This window comes from Miscanthus floridulus, chromosome 13, assembly GCF_019320115.1.
Source record: "Miscanthus floridulus cultivar M001 chromosome 13, ASM1932011v1, whole genome shotgun sequence".
NCBI lineage: Eukaryota > Viridiplantae > Streptophyta > Magnoliopsida > Poales > Poaceae > Miscanthus > Miscanthus floridulus.
In genome coordinates, this window is record NC_089592.1 from 89,796,903 (window position 1) to 89,810,961 (window position 14,059).

The 14,059-nt window shown below is 51.6% G+C and overlaps 1 protein-coding gene across 1 annotated transcript; it reads right to left on the minus strand.

The window, feature by feature from the left end:
* Window positions 1–9,421: 9,421 nt before the first annotated feature.
* On the minus strand, window positions 9,422–11,685 carry LOC136501665 (anthranilate O-methyltransferase 2-like). The gene is made up of 4 exons (XM_066497181.1): window positions 11,296–11,685; window positions 11,024–11,225; window positions 10,189–10,893; window positions 9,422–10,067 (listed from the first exon to the last, which is right to left on the minus strand). The coding sequence occupies exons 2-4, from the start codon at window positions 11,096–11,098 to the stop codon at window positions 9,636–9,638; spliced, it is 1,212 nt and encodes a 403-aa protein (XP_066353278.1). The 5' UTR covers window positions 11,099–11,225; window positions 11,296–11,685; the 3' UTR covers window positions 9,422–9,635.
* Window positions 11,686–14,059: the final 2,374 nt, after the last annotated feature.

The following is a 14,059-nucleotide window of genomic DNA, read 5'->3' on the forward strand; positions in this document are numbered from 1 at the left end:
CCCCTACTCGTGCAACCGGGCATTCAACTCCTCAGTCCCAAGCACTGGCCCCGGAGCACGAGCACTTTCTGGTCGACCTCCGATCGGGACTTCCGCTCTGACTCCAGGGCCTTCCGCTCCATCTCTAGGGCCTCCAGGGTACTTTGGAGTGCCACCTCAGTCTCCACCAGGGACTTCTGCAGCACCGCCTCAGTCTCCGCTTGGCGGACCTTTGTAGTCTCAAGCCCACGCTCAGCGGCGATCACCCGCTCCACCGCGAGCAGCTTCGCTGCCTGCGCCTACATCACCTCGGCCGCCTGACCTTGAGACTCACGGCAGGTGGACTCTAGCTCGTGCTCAAGCTCAGTGACCCACCGTGACGCCACGGCCTCCCGGGCATGCTCCATCCGGAGGAAACGAGACTTGCGGCTCGACATCTCTTCTAGACTCTGTAAAACGAGAAGCAAGCATGCTGAGGCAACCGACGAAAGGCCAAGGAGTCAATGATGAACATAGAAAACTCACCTCTATGACCTAGGGTAGGTTGACCATGACCACCTACTGGATGGACTTGACCCACTCTAGGGCCTCCTCGAGCTTCACCCTAATTTGGGAGAGATTGGACTCCATGGAGAATCCTCTCCCCCCAAGCATGTCCTAGAGCTAATCCTCCTGCTCATCCCAAAGGATGAACCAGACCTTCCTTGGGTCCTCGGGGTAGGGCCACACCAGGTCGGTAGCCCCTAGCCCACTGAAAGGCCTAGCCGATGATTGGACCACCACTAGCTCCTGGGACGGTGCTGGCGGCTCCACCCTATCACTTGCTTCACCGTCGGAGGAGACCTCCACTATCTCAATCTCATGGCCCACCGGCGGAACTTTCGCCTCCCGCCTGGCCATGTCTCCCCCCGACACCTCCAGCTCCGACCAAGAGGGCGAGCTGTGTGGCCCTCCACCAGGCAAGGCAGGGAGCCCAGTCTCCCTCCCCTCTTCCACCGCAACTGATGTAGGAGGGGTCGCAAGGGTCACCTCCAATGCGGCCTCCGCCGTCACCACCGAGATCGCCACCAACACCATCGCCGCCGCTGCCATCGTACTCATGACCGACCTAGGAGGCTGAAAGGTCCTTGTGTGGTTTTGGTAATTGAGTGACAACCCTAGGTGGACTAATTATGTTTATGTGAGATACATAGGTGATTAGTCCATAAGTACATGTGTATGAGCAACATATGCCATAAAGGTAAAAATGGCTTGGAGATGTTGCAAAGCTCACACATATAATGATGAAGGAGCTTATTGCACATGAGGCATGACACTGAGTCATGTGATCAAGGTGGAGAAGATCAAGACAAGACTTGGCCTGATAGACCGGTTGCAAGCGTGAAGGGCAAGTCGGAGGCTTTGGAGCGATGGACCGTGTGGCGGTGAAACTTAAGCAAGACTTGGCACCGATGGACAAAGGCAACGGTGAAAAGCAAGTGAAGTCAAGATCGATGAACCAATATGATCACGTGATGATATGAAGTGGATCATATCATTGTTGATCATGTTGGTGCATGTGTTGCATCGACATTGGAGGAGATGGAATGGAATGCGCAAGGCAAAGGTATAACCTAGGGCATTTCATTTCACCGGTCATAGGTGTGTAGAGAAGTTTATGATTGGGTTTAGGATAGATGGTCGTACTATCAAGAGGGGCAAACTTGTTTGCATATCGGTCATCTAGTGCCACTCGAGTGATCTAACTTTTCATCATCGCTAGGATCAAGTGGCGTGGCAAGTTGAGTGGCTAATCCTTTAGAAAATGTTTATGAAAAGCTAACACATATACACATGGTGGTGTACACTTGGTGGTGTTGGCACATTTACAAAGAAGATGAAGTTAGAGTTGATGTGGATCAACTCGGTGATGAAATAGAGGTAAGAAGGGTTCAATACTTCACCGGCGGAGTGTCCGTGCAGATAGTCCGACGGTGCCACCAGCGCCCTATACAGAAAAGACAGGGTTTCATAGATTGCACCGGACGCTAGTCACGCAATGACTAGACGCTAGGGTCCAACATTCGGTTAGTGGCGGCAGAGAGCGTGCAGGCGTCGGTCTTCAACCGGATGCTGGCACTGAAAGTGACCAGACACTGGCAGGGTGCATCCGGCCAGGCTGATGTATGGTGATGCAGAGAAGGTGGAGAAGGATCAGATGCTGATGCTACGTCCGATCAAATCGACCGGACGCGTTCGGTCGTGACTGGTACCTTACTAGAAATGACCGAACGCTGGGGTTGCTGCGTCCGGTCACTTTGAGCCGTTGTGTCTAGTCATCACTTGACCATTGGGATCAGGCGCTCAGTATTTGAAGAGAGGGGACACGTGGCATGCATCGCACGACCAAATGCTAGGGTCCTATGTCTGGTCGATCTGACCGAAGGGTCCAGTCGTCCTGTGTTTTGCCCAGTGATGGGGTAACGGCTAGTTTAGCCCATGGGGCTATAAATAGAAGTGGTGGTTGGCCTTTTGCTAGTAGCTGAGCACACTAGAGCCTTGGTGGCTTATGTGGTGGTGCTTGGGAGCCCTCTAACTCACTCTAGCTTGATAGTGTTCATCCGATTGAGTGAGAGAGTGATTCTAATGCGATTGCATCATGAGGTTGCATCGAGTGGCACTAGGTGATCGAGTTGCAAGCCGGTGGTGCTTGTTACTCTTGGAGGTTGCCACCTCCTAGATGGCTTGGTGGTGGTCTCTGTCGAACCCCGCAAGAAGCTTGTGCGGTGCTCTAGAGAAGAGCTTTGTGAGGGGCATTGTGCTCGCCTCGTAGGAGCTACGAAGAGCAACTCTAGTTGAGCGTGTCATTGAGCTACCCTCACTTTTGGGGTAGGTTCTTGCGGTGCCCGACGTGCGGGCTTGGCGGGTGATGCCAATTAGCCGCCGAACCACCAAGTGAGCGGTCGACACAACAGGGACGTAGCATGTTGGCAAGCACGTGAACCTCGGGAGAAAATCACCATGTCAATCTTGTTCTTCTTGTTGGTTTGCATTCCCTTTACACAAGCTTGTGATTGCTTTTATATATATTGTGCTTGTCTAGTTGCTCTTGTAATTAGTAAGCTTGTGTAGCTCACTAGTTACCTTCTTGCTTATGTAGCATAGAAGTAGCTCCCTTGCGTGGCTAATTTGGTTTGTGTAACCTTGTTAGTCACATTGTTTGTTTGTGTAGATAAGTATTTGCGCTCTCTAATTTGGCATTGGTTGCCTTGTTATTGAGCATTGCTAGTGAGTTTAGTTGGCTTTGTGCTTTTGCTTACTAGTATGTGTAGGAGCTCCCTCATTGCTTGAAATACTAGTGGCATAGGTTTGTGTGACCTTGCTCCTAGAATTGGTTAGGTGAGCTTTAGTTAGCTCGACACCTTTGTTGCTTAATTAAGATCTTTGCAAGGTGCTAGAGAACATAGATAGAGGGGTGTAGTCTTGGCTAGACCAATAGTTTAATTTCACACTTGTTTCGGTTAGCCAACGTAATTAAGTTTTAGAAATGACTATTCACCCCTCTCTAGTCGCCATCTCGACCCTACAGAGGCGCCGCCCTGAAAGGGAAGGTCGCACCACCGCCACCCTACTCTCCCTGCCGCTCATCACGACACGATGCAAGGTGGGCCTCCACCTAGCCCCTAGCCCGCTGGAAGGCCCAGCCGATGATCGGACCACTGCTAGCTCTTGCGATAGTGCTAGTGGCTCCACCCTATCACCTGCTTTGCCATCGAAGGAGACCTCCACTATCTCGATCTCATGGCCCACCGGTGGAACTTCTGCCTCCCGCCTAGCCACGTCTCCCCCCGACACCTCCAGCTCCGATCGGGAGGGCGAGCCATGCGGCCCTCCGCTGGGCGAGGCAGGGAGCCCGGTCTCCCTCCCCTTTCCACCATAGCCAATGCAGGAGGGGTCGCAAGGGTCACCTCCAATGTAGCCTCCTTAGTCACCACCAGGATTGCCGCCGTACTCATGATCGACCCAGGGGGCACCGCCCCTAGAAGGGAAGGTCGTACCGCTGCCACCATGCTCTCCCCCCCGCTCATCACGACACGATGCAAGGTAGGCCTCCACTCCTCCTACATAGGAGATGGGGTGATGCTCAACCCTGGCAGCATCTGGCCACTATAAAAAAAGTATAGGTCAGTTGCACTCCAAAAAACTCAACTACGAGATCGAAAAGAAACGAAGAAAGCAAACCGGGATGTAAACGGCAGGGCTCTAAAGCCCCGACCCGCTGGCAATGGGGCCGCCAGATGAGGGCTGCTCGCAAGCCATGAGCCATGCCCCCTCACCTCCATCGGGGAGGGACTCGAACCGGCCGGCTCCCAATTGGCCCATGAGTCACCACGACCTCCGGCTTGAGGCGCGCTGACCAAAGCAGCTGGTGGGGCGTCCCCCCGTTGCGGGTCGTGCATCGACGCTGGCCCCAAAGATGCGCGGGTGTGAGCCCACTCCTCCAACCGCCTGGCCTGCTCCACCATGCCTAGAGTAGGAGGGGACAAGGCCGACGACGCCTCCAAAGGGTACGGCGACCGCGTCCGCTTTGCCTCCCGCTCGCCGACGATGTCCGAGCTCATGGTGCACTTCCACGGCATGGGAATGTCATCATGCCTCTCTGCCTCTCGCCTACCAGTAGCGGATGCAGCCATAGGCTCATGATGCTCCACCAAGGTCACAGTACCTCCTGGCCCCCCTCATCCTCGGAGGAGATCACATCATCACCTATCTCCGTGGGATCTTCCAACTCGAGCTTCACCTCAACGTCGCTCATGTTCTCCCCAGCCCGCACGCGTCGGGCGATATCTTGCTCCTTCTGGTGCCACCTCCGAGCCTTCTTCTTATTCTCAATTGCCGCCTCCTTTAGGGTGGCTTGTCGAGCCACACCCTTCAGCCCATTCGGAAGATGCGGCTAGGACTTGTAACGTATGAGTCCCTATGAAACAGACGACTCAAAATCAAGACTACAGGAAAGCAGGATCAAAAGGGACATGAAATAAGGAGAGGAAACATACCAGGTTGGATAGCTTCGAAGCGTGGAGAGGTCTGGGTTTCCCTTTGAGGGTCTCTTTGGCCCTCAGCTACAGCACCCGATCGAGCCGACTCCAAACCTTGTCGTTCGCTAGCTCCTCCGGCGACGCATGGTCGGGGTCTATCGAGCCAGTATACATCCACATTGGCCACATCCTTTCTACTAGCGGGGCGACCCGACGGCGAAAGAAGGTGTGGAACACCCACACCCCATTGAGGCCATGCCGCATCAGCTTCTGGAGCTCCGCCCTGATAATCTCTAGCTTCTTGTTCTATTGGCTAGAGGGGCCTCATGACCAACTCTCCTTCCTCTCCAGCCTCCTACCGGTGAAAGGCGGGAATGGCACCTCCATTGGGTTCCTAATATAGAACCATTACCCATGCCACCTCTAATTAGAATCATAGGGGGTGTACGCGGGGTATGAGCCCGATGAGCTTGGCTTCTTCTGTAGGGCGAAGCCACCAACCGGCGCAGTCTTGGCTGGCTTCCCCTTTGACAAAGCTCACCCGATGAACATGCACCGAAAGAAGTCCATGTGTGGCTCCATCCCGAGGAAGGCCTCGCACACGGTGATGAATCCAGTGATGTGCAACACCCTAGTTGGATTGAGGTGCTGCAGCTCTAGGCCCAACTCATTGAGGAGCCCATGCAGGAACCAGTGTGTGGGCTATCCTAACCCACGCTCATGGAAGGTGAGGAAGGAGACGACCTCACCGGCCTGAGGTCGTAGGAAATCCTCCCCCATAGGAGCCCTCCAATGCGCCACCTCCTTCGGTGGCAGCACCCCCTTCTTGGTGAAGGCGGCCAGCACTGACTCGCTCACAACAGACGACCTCCAGCTCAACATTGTGCTTTAGATTCATGAACAGATCTATGAGTTTCTCCTCTCCCTCGCTCTCCCTTTTTTTCCTAGGAACCATCATGGCAACAAACGCTCTTAGCAAGAAGGAAGAAGGAGGAAAGGCGGCAGTTGGGGAATCAGCGAAGGAACAGGACAAAAGCCCTCTCCCTTGCCCTATTTAAAGAGGAGGCGCAATAGTTGAGGAAAGGCAAAAGATTGAGACGAGAAACCCTCTCCGTTCCCCCATTCAATGCGGATGGGATGCGACAGGATGCGTCTTGACTAATGGAACGCACCCTGCCCGACAAGACAGCGCCTGGTTAGACGAGATGTGGCCTGGGCATGGCCCACCACTACCGCACATCGGGCGTGGGAAACAAGGCGCAACCACGCGCAGGCGGCCCTTTGCCTTCCTAGGCAAGACTTGGAAGGGCCCAGTAGTGGGATCTCCTCCCAGGAGAGACCAACAGGCTTCCTGTGCTGATCAAACGGCTCAAGTGAACACCGAGACATAGGTAAGGAGCAGAGGGATGCCCCATGTGGGCCATGCTGACTCCATCATGAACGATGAGCGTGGATCCCGATCGAACATATCTGATAGGAGCTCCTCAAACCCCGTCACTCAAGTCATCAAGGTAACATTACCAAACCCCACTATTTCTTTATATGATCATTCATTCATCTGCTATCATTCATACATTCATGCATGCATTCACACATTCATTCATCCCATACATCCAAAGCATCGCATATGTAGTTAAATGCATCACAACGCTCCGTGTTGCGTCATGAAGCGGCAGTTGCCTCATTCAACATGAGCAACGACCAACTGGGGTTCGAAGGCCAGCCCATGAAGGGCTCGAGGCTGCCTCACATCAAACAGAGCCAAGGGAGAAAACACAGATGAGCCCTAGCAGCCCTCACCCATCTGCTCCGAAGTAGACATGGTCATCTCCATCTTCTCGTTCGATCCTAACCTTGAGCCATGCCCATAGAATCTCCATCGAGGGAAGGCCAGCGAGCCACCTGGGTTGGTCTCCGAAATGACCTAGGCATCTGCCGGGATGTGAGTTAAGGAGCAGTGGAATGCCACATGAGGGCTATGCCGACCCCGTCACGAACGATGGACCCGGATTTCACTCGAACATGCCCGTTAGCGAGCCCACCTAGCGCGTCCCTCGAGCCATCGAGGCAAGCGATGTTAGCTCAGCCCCTCCGGTTGCAGAAACCCCAGATGGGGTAACGCACGAAACTCAACTGACACCTACTGAGCTCAACGGGGCTCAAGGGCTCAAGACGCCCAATGCCTTGGCTACGCCTAGATCCATGACTCTGACTCGCCCGATCCCTCGGCACACCCGACGCCTAGATCCATGACTCTGACTCACCCGATCCCTTGTTGCGCCCAGCGCCTGCATCCGTGACTCTGACTCGCCCGATACCTCATTGTGCCCAGCGCCTAGATCCGCGACTCTGACTCGCTCGATCCCTCGGCGCGCCAAGCGCCTAGATCCGTGACTCCATCTCGTCCAGTCCCTCAGCCGTGACCAAACGTCTAGGACCATGCTCCTAGAAACGATGGGTCAGAAACTAGAAAGAGGAGGCTACACCCACCAAAGTGCACACACACACACACCCGCTGACAAAACCCCCTAGACGATTCTACCTGAATCGCTCGGGGGCTCAAAGGCTACACCCGTGGGTGCGCTTGCGCGTACTCGCTATCAAGACAAAAATCCCCTAGACGATTCTACCCGAATCACCTGAGGGCTTGGGGGCTCCTGTCGAGTTCATAAACTCGGGGTCCCTCATGGACCTACGTCCCCACAAAAAGCTTGGCCCAACAGACAACGTGGCAAACGACGCGCAACAACTGGGCTGGCCCAAAAACCTAACGACAGGCCAGAAGGGCGATCTACGACCGGAAGGCCTAGCCAAAGAGAGGACCGACGCTCACTTCTGACTTTGGCCCGCGTCTCTGACTGGATGGCCTGGCTGAAGAGAAGACCGACGCTCGCTTCCAATTCTGGCCCGCTCTCTCCGACCGGAAGGCCTAGCCAAGGAGGAACGATGCTCGCTTTTGACTCTAGCCTGTCTCTCCGACCGAAAGGCCTAGCCAGCTCGCCTCCGACTTCGGCGCTCGCTTCTGACTCTGGCCCGCCTCTCTGACTGGAAGGCCTGTCCGAGAAGGGACGACGCTCGCGCCCGACTCCGACCCGCGTCTCTGACTAGGGATGCACCAAACCTCTACTTATAGCTCTTCTCCGACTGGCGCGGTCAGAGCCAACTGGGACCAACCGACCGGGGATGCCCGCTCGGTAAGGACCCAGGAAATGAGCAGAGCAAGTGAGGCAGGGCACTCAAGTAAACCGTAATACCAAGGACCGTACCCTGTACACCTACAACACAGTCCCGATAGGGCATATCAGAAGGGTGCCCTGCCACCTTCTAGGCATGTCAGAGCCCAAGCAGTGTTGTGGGCGCCGACGATTGCCCTACAGTATTGTGGGCGCCCTCAACTCCCATACCAGGCGAACATTGTTAAACCCTCCACATGTCTCTGGGCATCAACAGTGTTGTGGGCGCCGTCATTTGCCATACATGGTGAATACGGTAAAACCTCCCACATGCGTCTGACATCAACAGTGTTGTGGGCGCCTACAATCATCATTGTACCCGACAATATGGGCAACAAGACTTAGTAGCATACATAAACTCTCCGTCTCTCACTTGTAAGGACGTCCCCTTCATCTATAAAAGGGGATGCGCTCTCTTCAAAACGAGGACGGATCGATTCACAGACGACTCTCCGACGATTCAACCACCGGGATTCGATCGATTCGAACACCCAACGAACAACTCCAATCGAGCACACGCTCAAATACTTAGCGCACGTAGAAGCTCATGTCTCTCTCGGCCCTTCGGTCCAGAGTCCGACCGGACCTCTTGCACCCCCAATCTTACTCCCTTCCGTTTGTAACCCCATAACAAACTTCGAGCACCTAGGCTCAGGACGCCGACCGACTCAAACTGGACGTAGAGCACGTTGCCTGAACCAGTGTAAACCCTGTGTCATTGAGTGCTAGGCCACATCCGATCACAACGTACAGTAAAACTACAAATATTTACGTGTTGGTCACTTTCTGCACCGACAGAGGGGCATGCCGAAAAAGCCTGGTTCTTTCGAGCCAAAAAAAAAATCCCGCTCATGATTGTCCACTGGACGAGTCAGGCCTGATTTTCATGCCGGCTCAGGCCTGGGTGGTCTGCTCGTGCAATTTACGGTGTAAAATAGCTAAGATAAATATTTTATGCTAGGCTCGGATCTAGAATTTTTTTTCTAAACAACGGGATCTGTGTTTAGGCCTTGTCCACTAAGGCTCCTAAGCAGGCCATAACGCAGCGTGCTCAGACTAAGCCCGCGGGCTAGACCGGGCTTAATTTGCTTAGGTCCGAATTGACAATGCAGAATACCTTATATAGAACTTTGAACTCTGAATCCTTGTATTCTAGGACCGAGGGAGTAGTATCTTCCTTTATCCAAACAATCTGCTTTTCATTTACCATTACCATTACAGTACATAATTAACCAGATCGCTGGTTGGACCTGCATGCTACAGCACCCAAAGCAAAGTAGTACTGAAGGAAATTAAATGTTCGTTCTGCCACTAACCGTACCTGAACTACTTTAATTTATTTCTTAGATTAATTCTGCATGTATATAGTACTAGTAGTAATAACTAACTTGACTCCTGATTCGATCTACATAAACTGGCCATGTGTGAAACCTGAATAATACTTGTCATTAGCTTGGTTCTTTGGCGCGCGACTAATTGCCTCGAGGGAAACGACGATGACAGGGTACTTGGTCTTCACTTTCTGAAGGTGCACCGCGACATTCTTGGCATACAGCTCGAAGAGATCGTCGAGTACGTGCTCGCCGAAGTGGTGCGCGATGAGGGGCCCGATCACGGCCCTGATGGACTTAGCGACGTTGACGCCGCTCTGGACGCCATCGAGCACGAGGTCGCCGTCGTCCTCCATATCGTCGTGCGGATCCCAATTGGACTCAAAGAGCTGGATGTGGGTGACGTCGAATGCCTGGCTCTGCCTAATCACGTCCCTCACTTCGTCCACCGACGGGGCGTAGAACGGCAGGTTGAAGGAGTCCAGTTTCTCCTTCTCCACACGGCCCTGTGCCATGGTGCCATGCATGCAAATGCAATACATCAGCTAGCTAGGGTTCATCGGTTCAGTTCAGGATTTCCTTTGATGGATGATGTTGCACAAGACAAGAGAAGAAAACAGAGCAGACCTCTTTGACGAGGGACTGAAGAGCCTGCCCGAGGAGGCCCCACATGTAGCTGACCTCGCCACGGAGCACGTCCTTGTTCTTCCTGCCGAGGAACGCCAGCACCATCTGGCCACCGGACACGAGCTCCCTGTGGCGCAGCCTGAGGAACAGCGAGAAGTCCTCCTGGAACTGCCTCCGGTACAGAGCCACCACCGCCGGCGGCGTGGTCTCCCAGATGTACATGTTGCCCTCGTTGAGGACGGCGCCTCCCGCGAGCTCGTCGGGGACCTTGGAGCGCCACATGAGGCAGTAGGAGGAGTGGAAGAGGTGCACGCAGCGGTCCGGGAACAGCCGGGTGTAGAAGGAGCCCGGCAGCCCGGCGACGTAGTACGGCGGCAGCGCGTCCCCCTTGTCCTTGACGGCCAGCTTCTTGAACAGCTCCAGCGACTGGAACACGAGGTTGAAGTCGTTCCCGGGCAGGTCGTTCAGGAAGAACTGCACGTGCGTCGCCGGGGGCTGGCTGCAGCCGGCGGCGGCCATCGCCAGATCCTCTCGTCGGTCGGCGACCGCTCCGAGCACCTCGGAGACCACGAGCAGCGTGTTGGGCCCCGACGAGCAGCCGAGGTCCGCGACGACCATGGCACCGCCGCCGGAGGAGAGCGACGACGCGTGCGCCGCCGCCACGGCCTTGTGCAGCACCGGGCTCGTCTTCAGTATGGACTTCTCCTGAGGAACATGTATAAGCGAGTGTTGAGACGAGCATGCATATGCATACAGGTCCACAGTCATGCACATGCAACATGAGCAGATCGGCAGAGACATGCATGATGTAGAAGAAGAAGCACAGGTACAGTACCTGAAGCCTGGAGTTGGAGGCGTAGCTGTCCTCGCCGTCGCCCCGGCTCATGTGGAGGTCGCGCTCTACCTTCATGGCTACTAGCTTCACTAACGCCAGGTGCTGTGCTGATGAGTGAGAAGCTTGCTTGCTTATCACTCTGCTGTGGTAGTTTGCATTGCAGAGCAGGAGAGGGGGTGGCTTCTCAATTTATAGGCCCAGCCTGCCAATAAGCACTCATGAGCACAAGCTTAAGATTATCAATCACTGATCTGCTGCACTTAACGACTAACCCAAACTGACGTCTCTTTAGTTAGGGTTTAGCTTTTCCCTCCCAGTGTCCGATCCATCCTACGTGTTTTTGGCGTTCAAATTAAATCAGATGCAGCTTCGTCATGCCTTCCATTATCCACCTGGACCATTCTCGTTGGACACGTTGGTGGTGTCTCTGTTCCACCCCACCCCTATCGTCTCATTATCGTACATATTAGCCACACACCAGGGCCGTGCCGGTAAAATCTAGAGCCTTGTTCCCAACTCTAAAATAGGTCCTACCAGCCTAGATAAATAGAACGATAATAGCAAGTACATAGCATTGCGATAAATCAAGAATGGTACATATGCAACCCTTGGTAGCCTCCACTGTGCAGATGGAGCATCAGTCACTCGGCATCGGCTTGCTTGATTGGCAAGATGGAGACGCTTAGATGGGGAGACGGGTCGATACAGGCTAGATGGATTTTGTAACGCCACGTAACGTTGGCAACCAATCCTATAGAGTTGGGCAACCAATCCTATAGAGTTGGAACCGTAATTTTTTAGGCTCCCACGAATGGGAGGCCCTGTACGGTCGCACGTCTTGCACATGCATGGGGCACGGCCCTGCCACACACTCGTTGGAGGTTGATGATAAATAGAATCCACACATGCGTGTTTAATTTGCAGTTCCTTGCCGCCGTATATATAAGATAAGAAGAGAAATGTACTTGTCGCAACGTTGACGAGTCGTGTGTGAACAGGAAATGGCATTGGTCACTTAGGATTGACCATAATTGGACGACCAATCTGAACCACTTATATAATTAGATATATAAAGTGGTGGTGTGATGCAGGTGTTAAACAGATCGAGAAGTTATTTTCTCAAGTTCATCTATATCTTTAATAAAGTTAATCCCTACTGCATATTCTATCTCAACATGCAAAACATCCACATCATCTTCTACTAATAGCCATATCATACCACTAACTTTCAACCTCTTAATGCAAGCTATCCATGTCATCTCAAGTTGTATCTTAACATGCAAGACATCCACGTCATCTTTCATTAATAGCCATGTCGTGCCACTAACTTCCAGCCTCTTAATGCAAGCTATCCACGTCATCTCAAGTTCTATCTCAACATGCAGCAGTACATCCACATCATCTTTCACTAATAGCCATGTCATGCCACTAACTTCTAACCTCTTAATGCAAGCTATTCACGTCATCTCAAATTCTATCTCAGCATGCAAGACATCACATCATGTCCCACTAACTATCCACATCATCTTTTACTAATAGACATGTCAAGACGCTAACTTTCAACCTCTTAATACAAGCTATCCATATCATCTCTACTTAATTTAATTTTTCGCAATCTCCGCATCAACGCGTGGAGTATCTTCTAGTTTTCTTTACTTACCATAATGCCCTTATGTCCCTCTCTATGATCCTGTATTGACCCGGCTCACAAACCATATATAGCAATGGTACAAAGTGGTACGATTCCAAGACGCATCAAGAGTTAGTATGGAGTCTGGTTCCAATATGTATTGAAACAAATGACTGGTTGTTGGGTAAATCTTCACTTGTCGCTAGTACATTGTCCTTCACATGAGGCATCTACACGTACACATGATACATGTGCAGCCGCTGTTTTAGGCGTGCAGTACTGTATGTACTGGCTTCATGAAAGCAGGGAGGTGCCTGGCTTCATGGTAGGTGGGAAAGAAACATGATTGGTGGATAGGAGAGAGAAAATCTGAGTTGCTAGTTAATTGCCTAGGCCACATAGAGATACGGTGCATTAGGAATAATACTATGCGGTGGTGCCATATATATATATATATATATATATATAGGGAGAGGCTATTCAGTAGCCGGCTACAAAATAAGTTATTCTGTAGCCACCTCTATTTACTATAATTTTATATACTAATTTACCATAATATAAATACATATTTACGATAGTTGGGTTACTATAACACATGGGGATATTTACCATAACGTTATATTAAACCACTTAGTAAGGAGTTACTATAATCTCGTAAAATAACATAGTAATTATCGTAACTCAAAGTGACCACAGAATAAATTATTTTATAGCCAGCTGTAGAACAGTAGTTCTTTATATATATATATATATATATATATATATATATATATATATATATATATATATATATATATATATATATATATATATATATATAAAGAACTACTGTTCTACAGCTGGCTATAAAATAATTTATTCTGTGGTCACTTTGAGTTACGATAATTACTATGCTAATTCACGAGATTATGGTAACTCCTTGCTATATGCTGCCTAGCAAGACGGTGGAGTTAATTCTCATAAGATTGGCTAGGCATGGCATCGACTTCCCATGCAGTGGTGTAGGGCAAGTAGGAGGATTGGCACGTATATATGGACCATGCATTGGTGAAGGATGAGTCGTTGAGCTTGGTGTCGAAGGAACCATATGTCCTAAGGATCCATGAGAGATCCGCACCATGCACATGGAGAGTGCAAGAAGACATGTGGGACAAGAGGATGAGGACGATAGTGTCCTTGCATTTAGAGGAAGGCAAACAGTGTCTCGTGAGAAAATCTTGACAAAACTTCAATTTCAAAGAGGGATTTCAGAATTTTGGTGAAGCCCACATCTTTTTTTATCAAGATGATCTCTTGGGAACCCTTCACCATGGGTTAATACTGGCTAAGTCGGGTTTATGTTCTCTGACTTGATCGGGATTTTATGAAAAAACTATCTTTTGAATCCTTCTCTGCTTGTTTGGCTC

Coding starts and splice junctions, on each gene's coding strand:
- LOC136501665 (XM_066497181.1), bottom strand. CDS start 11,098: ATGAAGGTAGAGCGCGACCTCCACATGAGCCGGGGCGACGGCGAGGAC. Junction 10,894..11,023: donor CCTCCAACTCCAGGCTTCAG/GTACTGTACCTG, acceptor CATGTTCCTCAG/GAGAAGTCCATACTGAAGAC. Junction 10,068..10,188: donor TTCAGTCCCTCGTCAAAGAG/GTCTGCTCTGTT, acceptor ACCATGGCACAG/GGCCGTGTGGAGAAGGAGAA.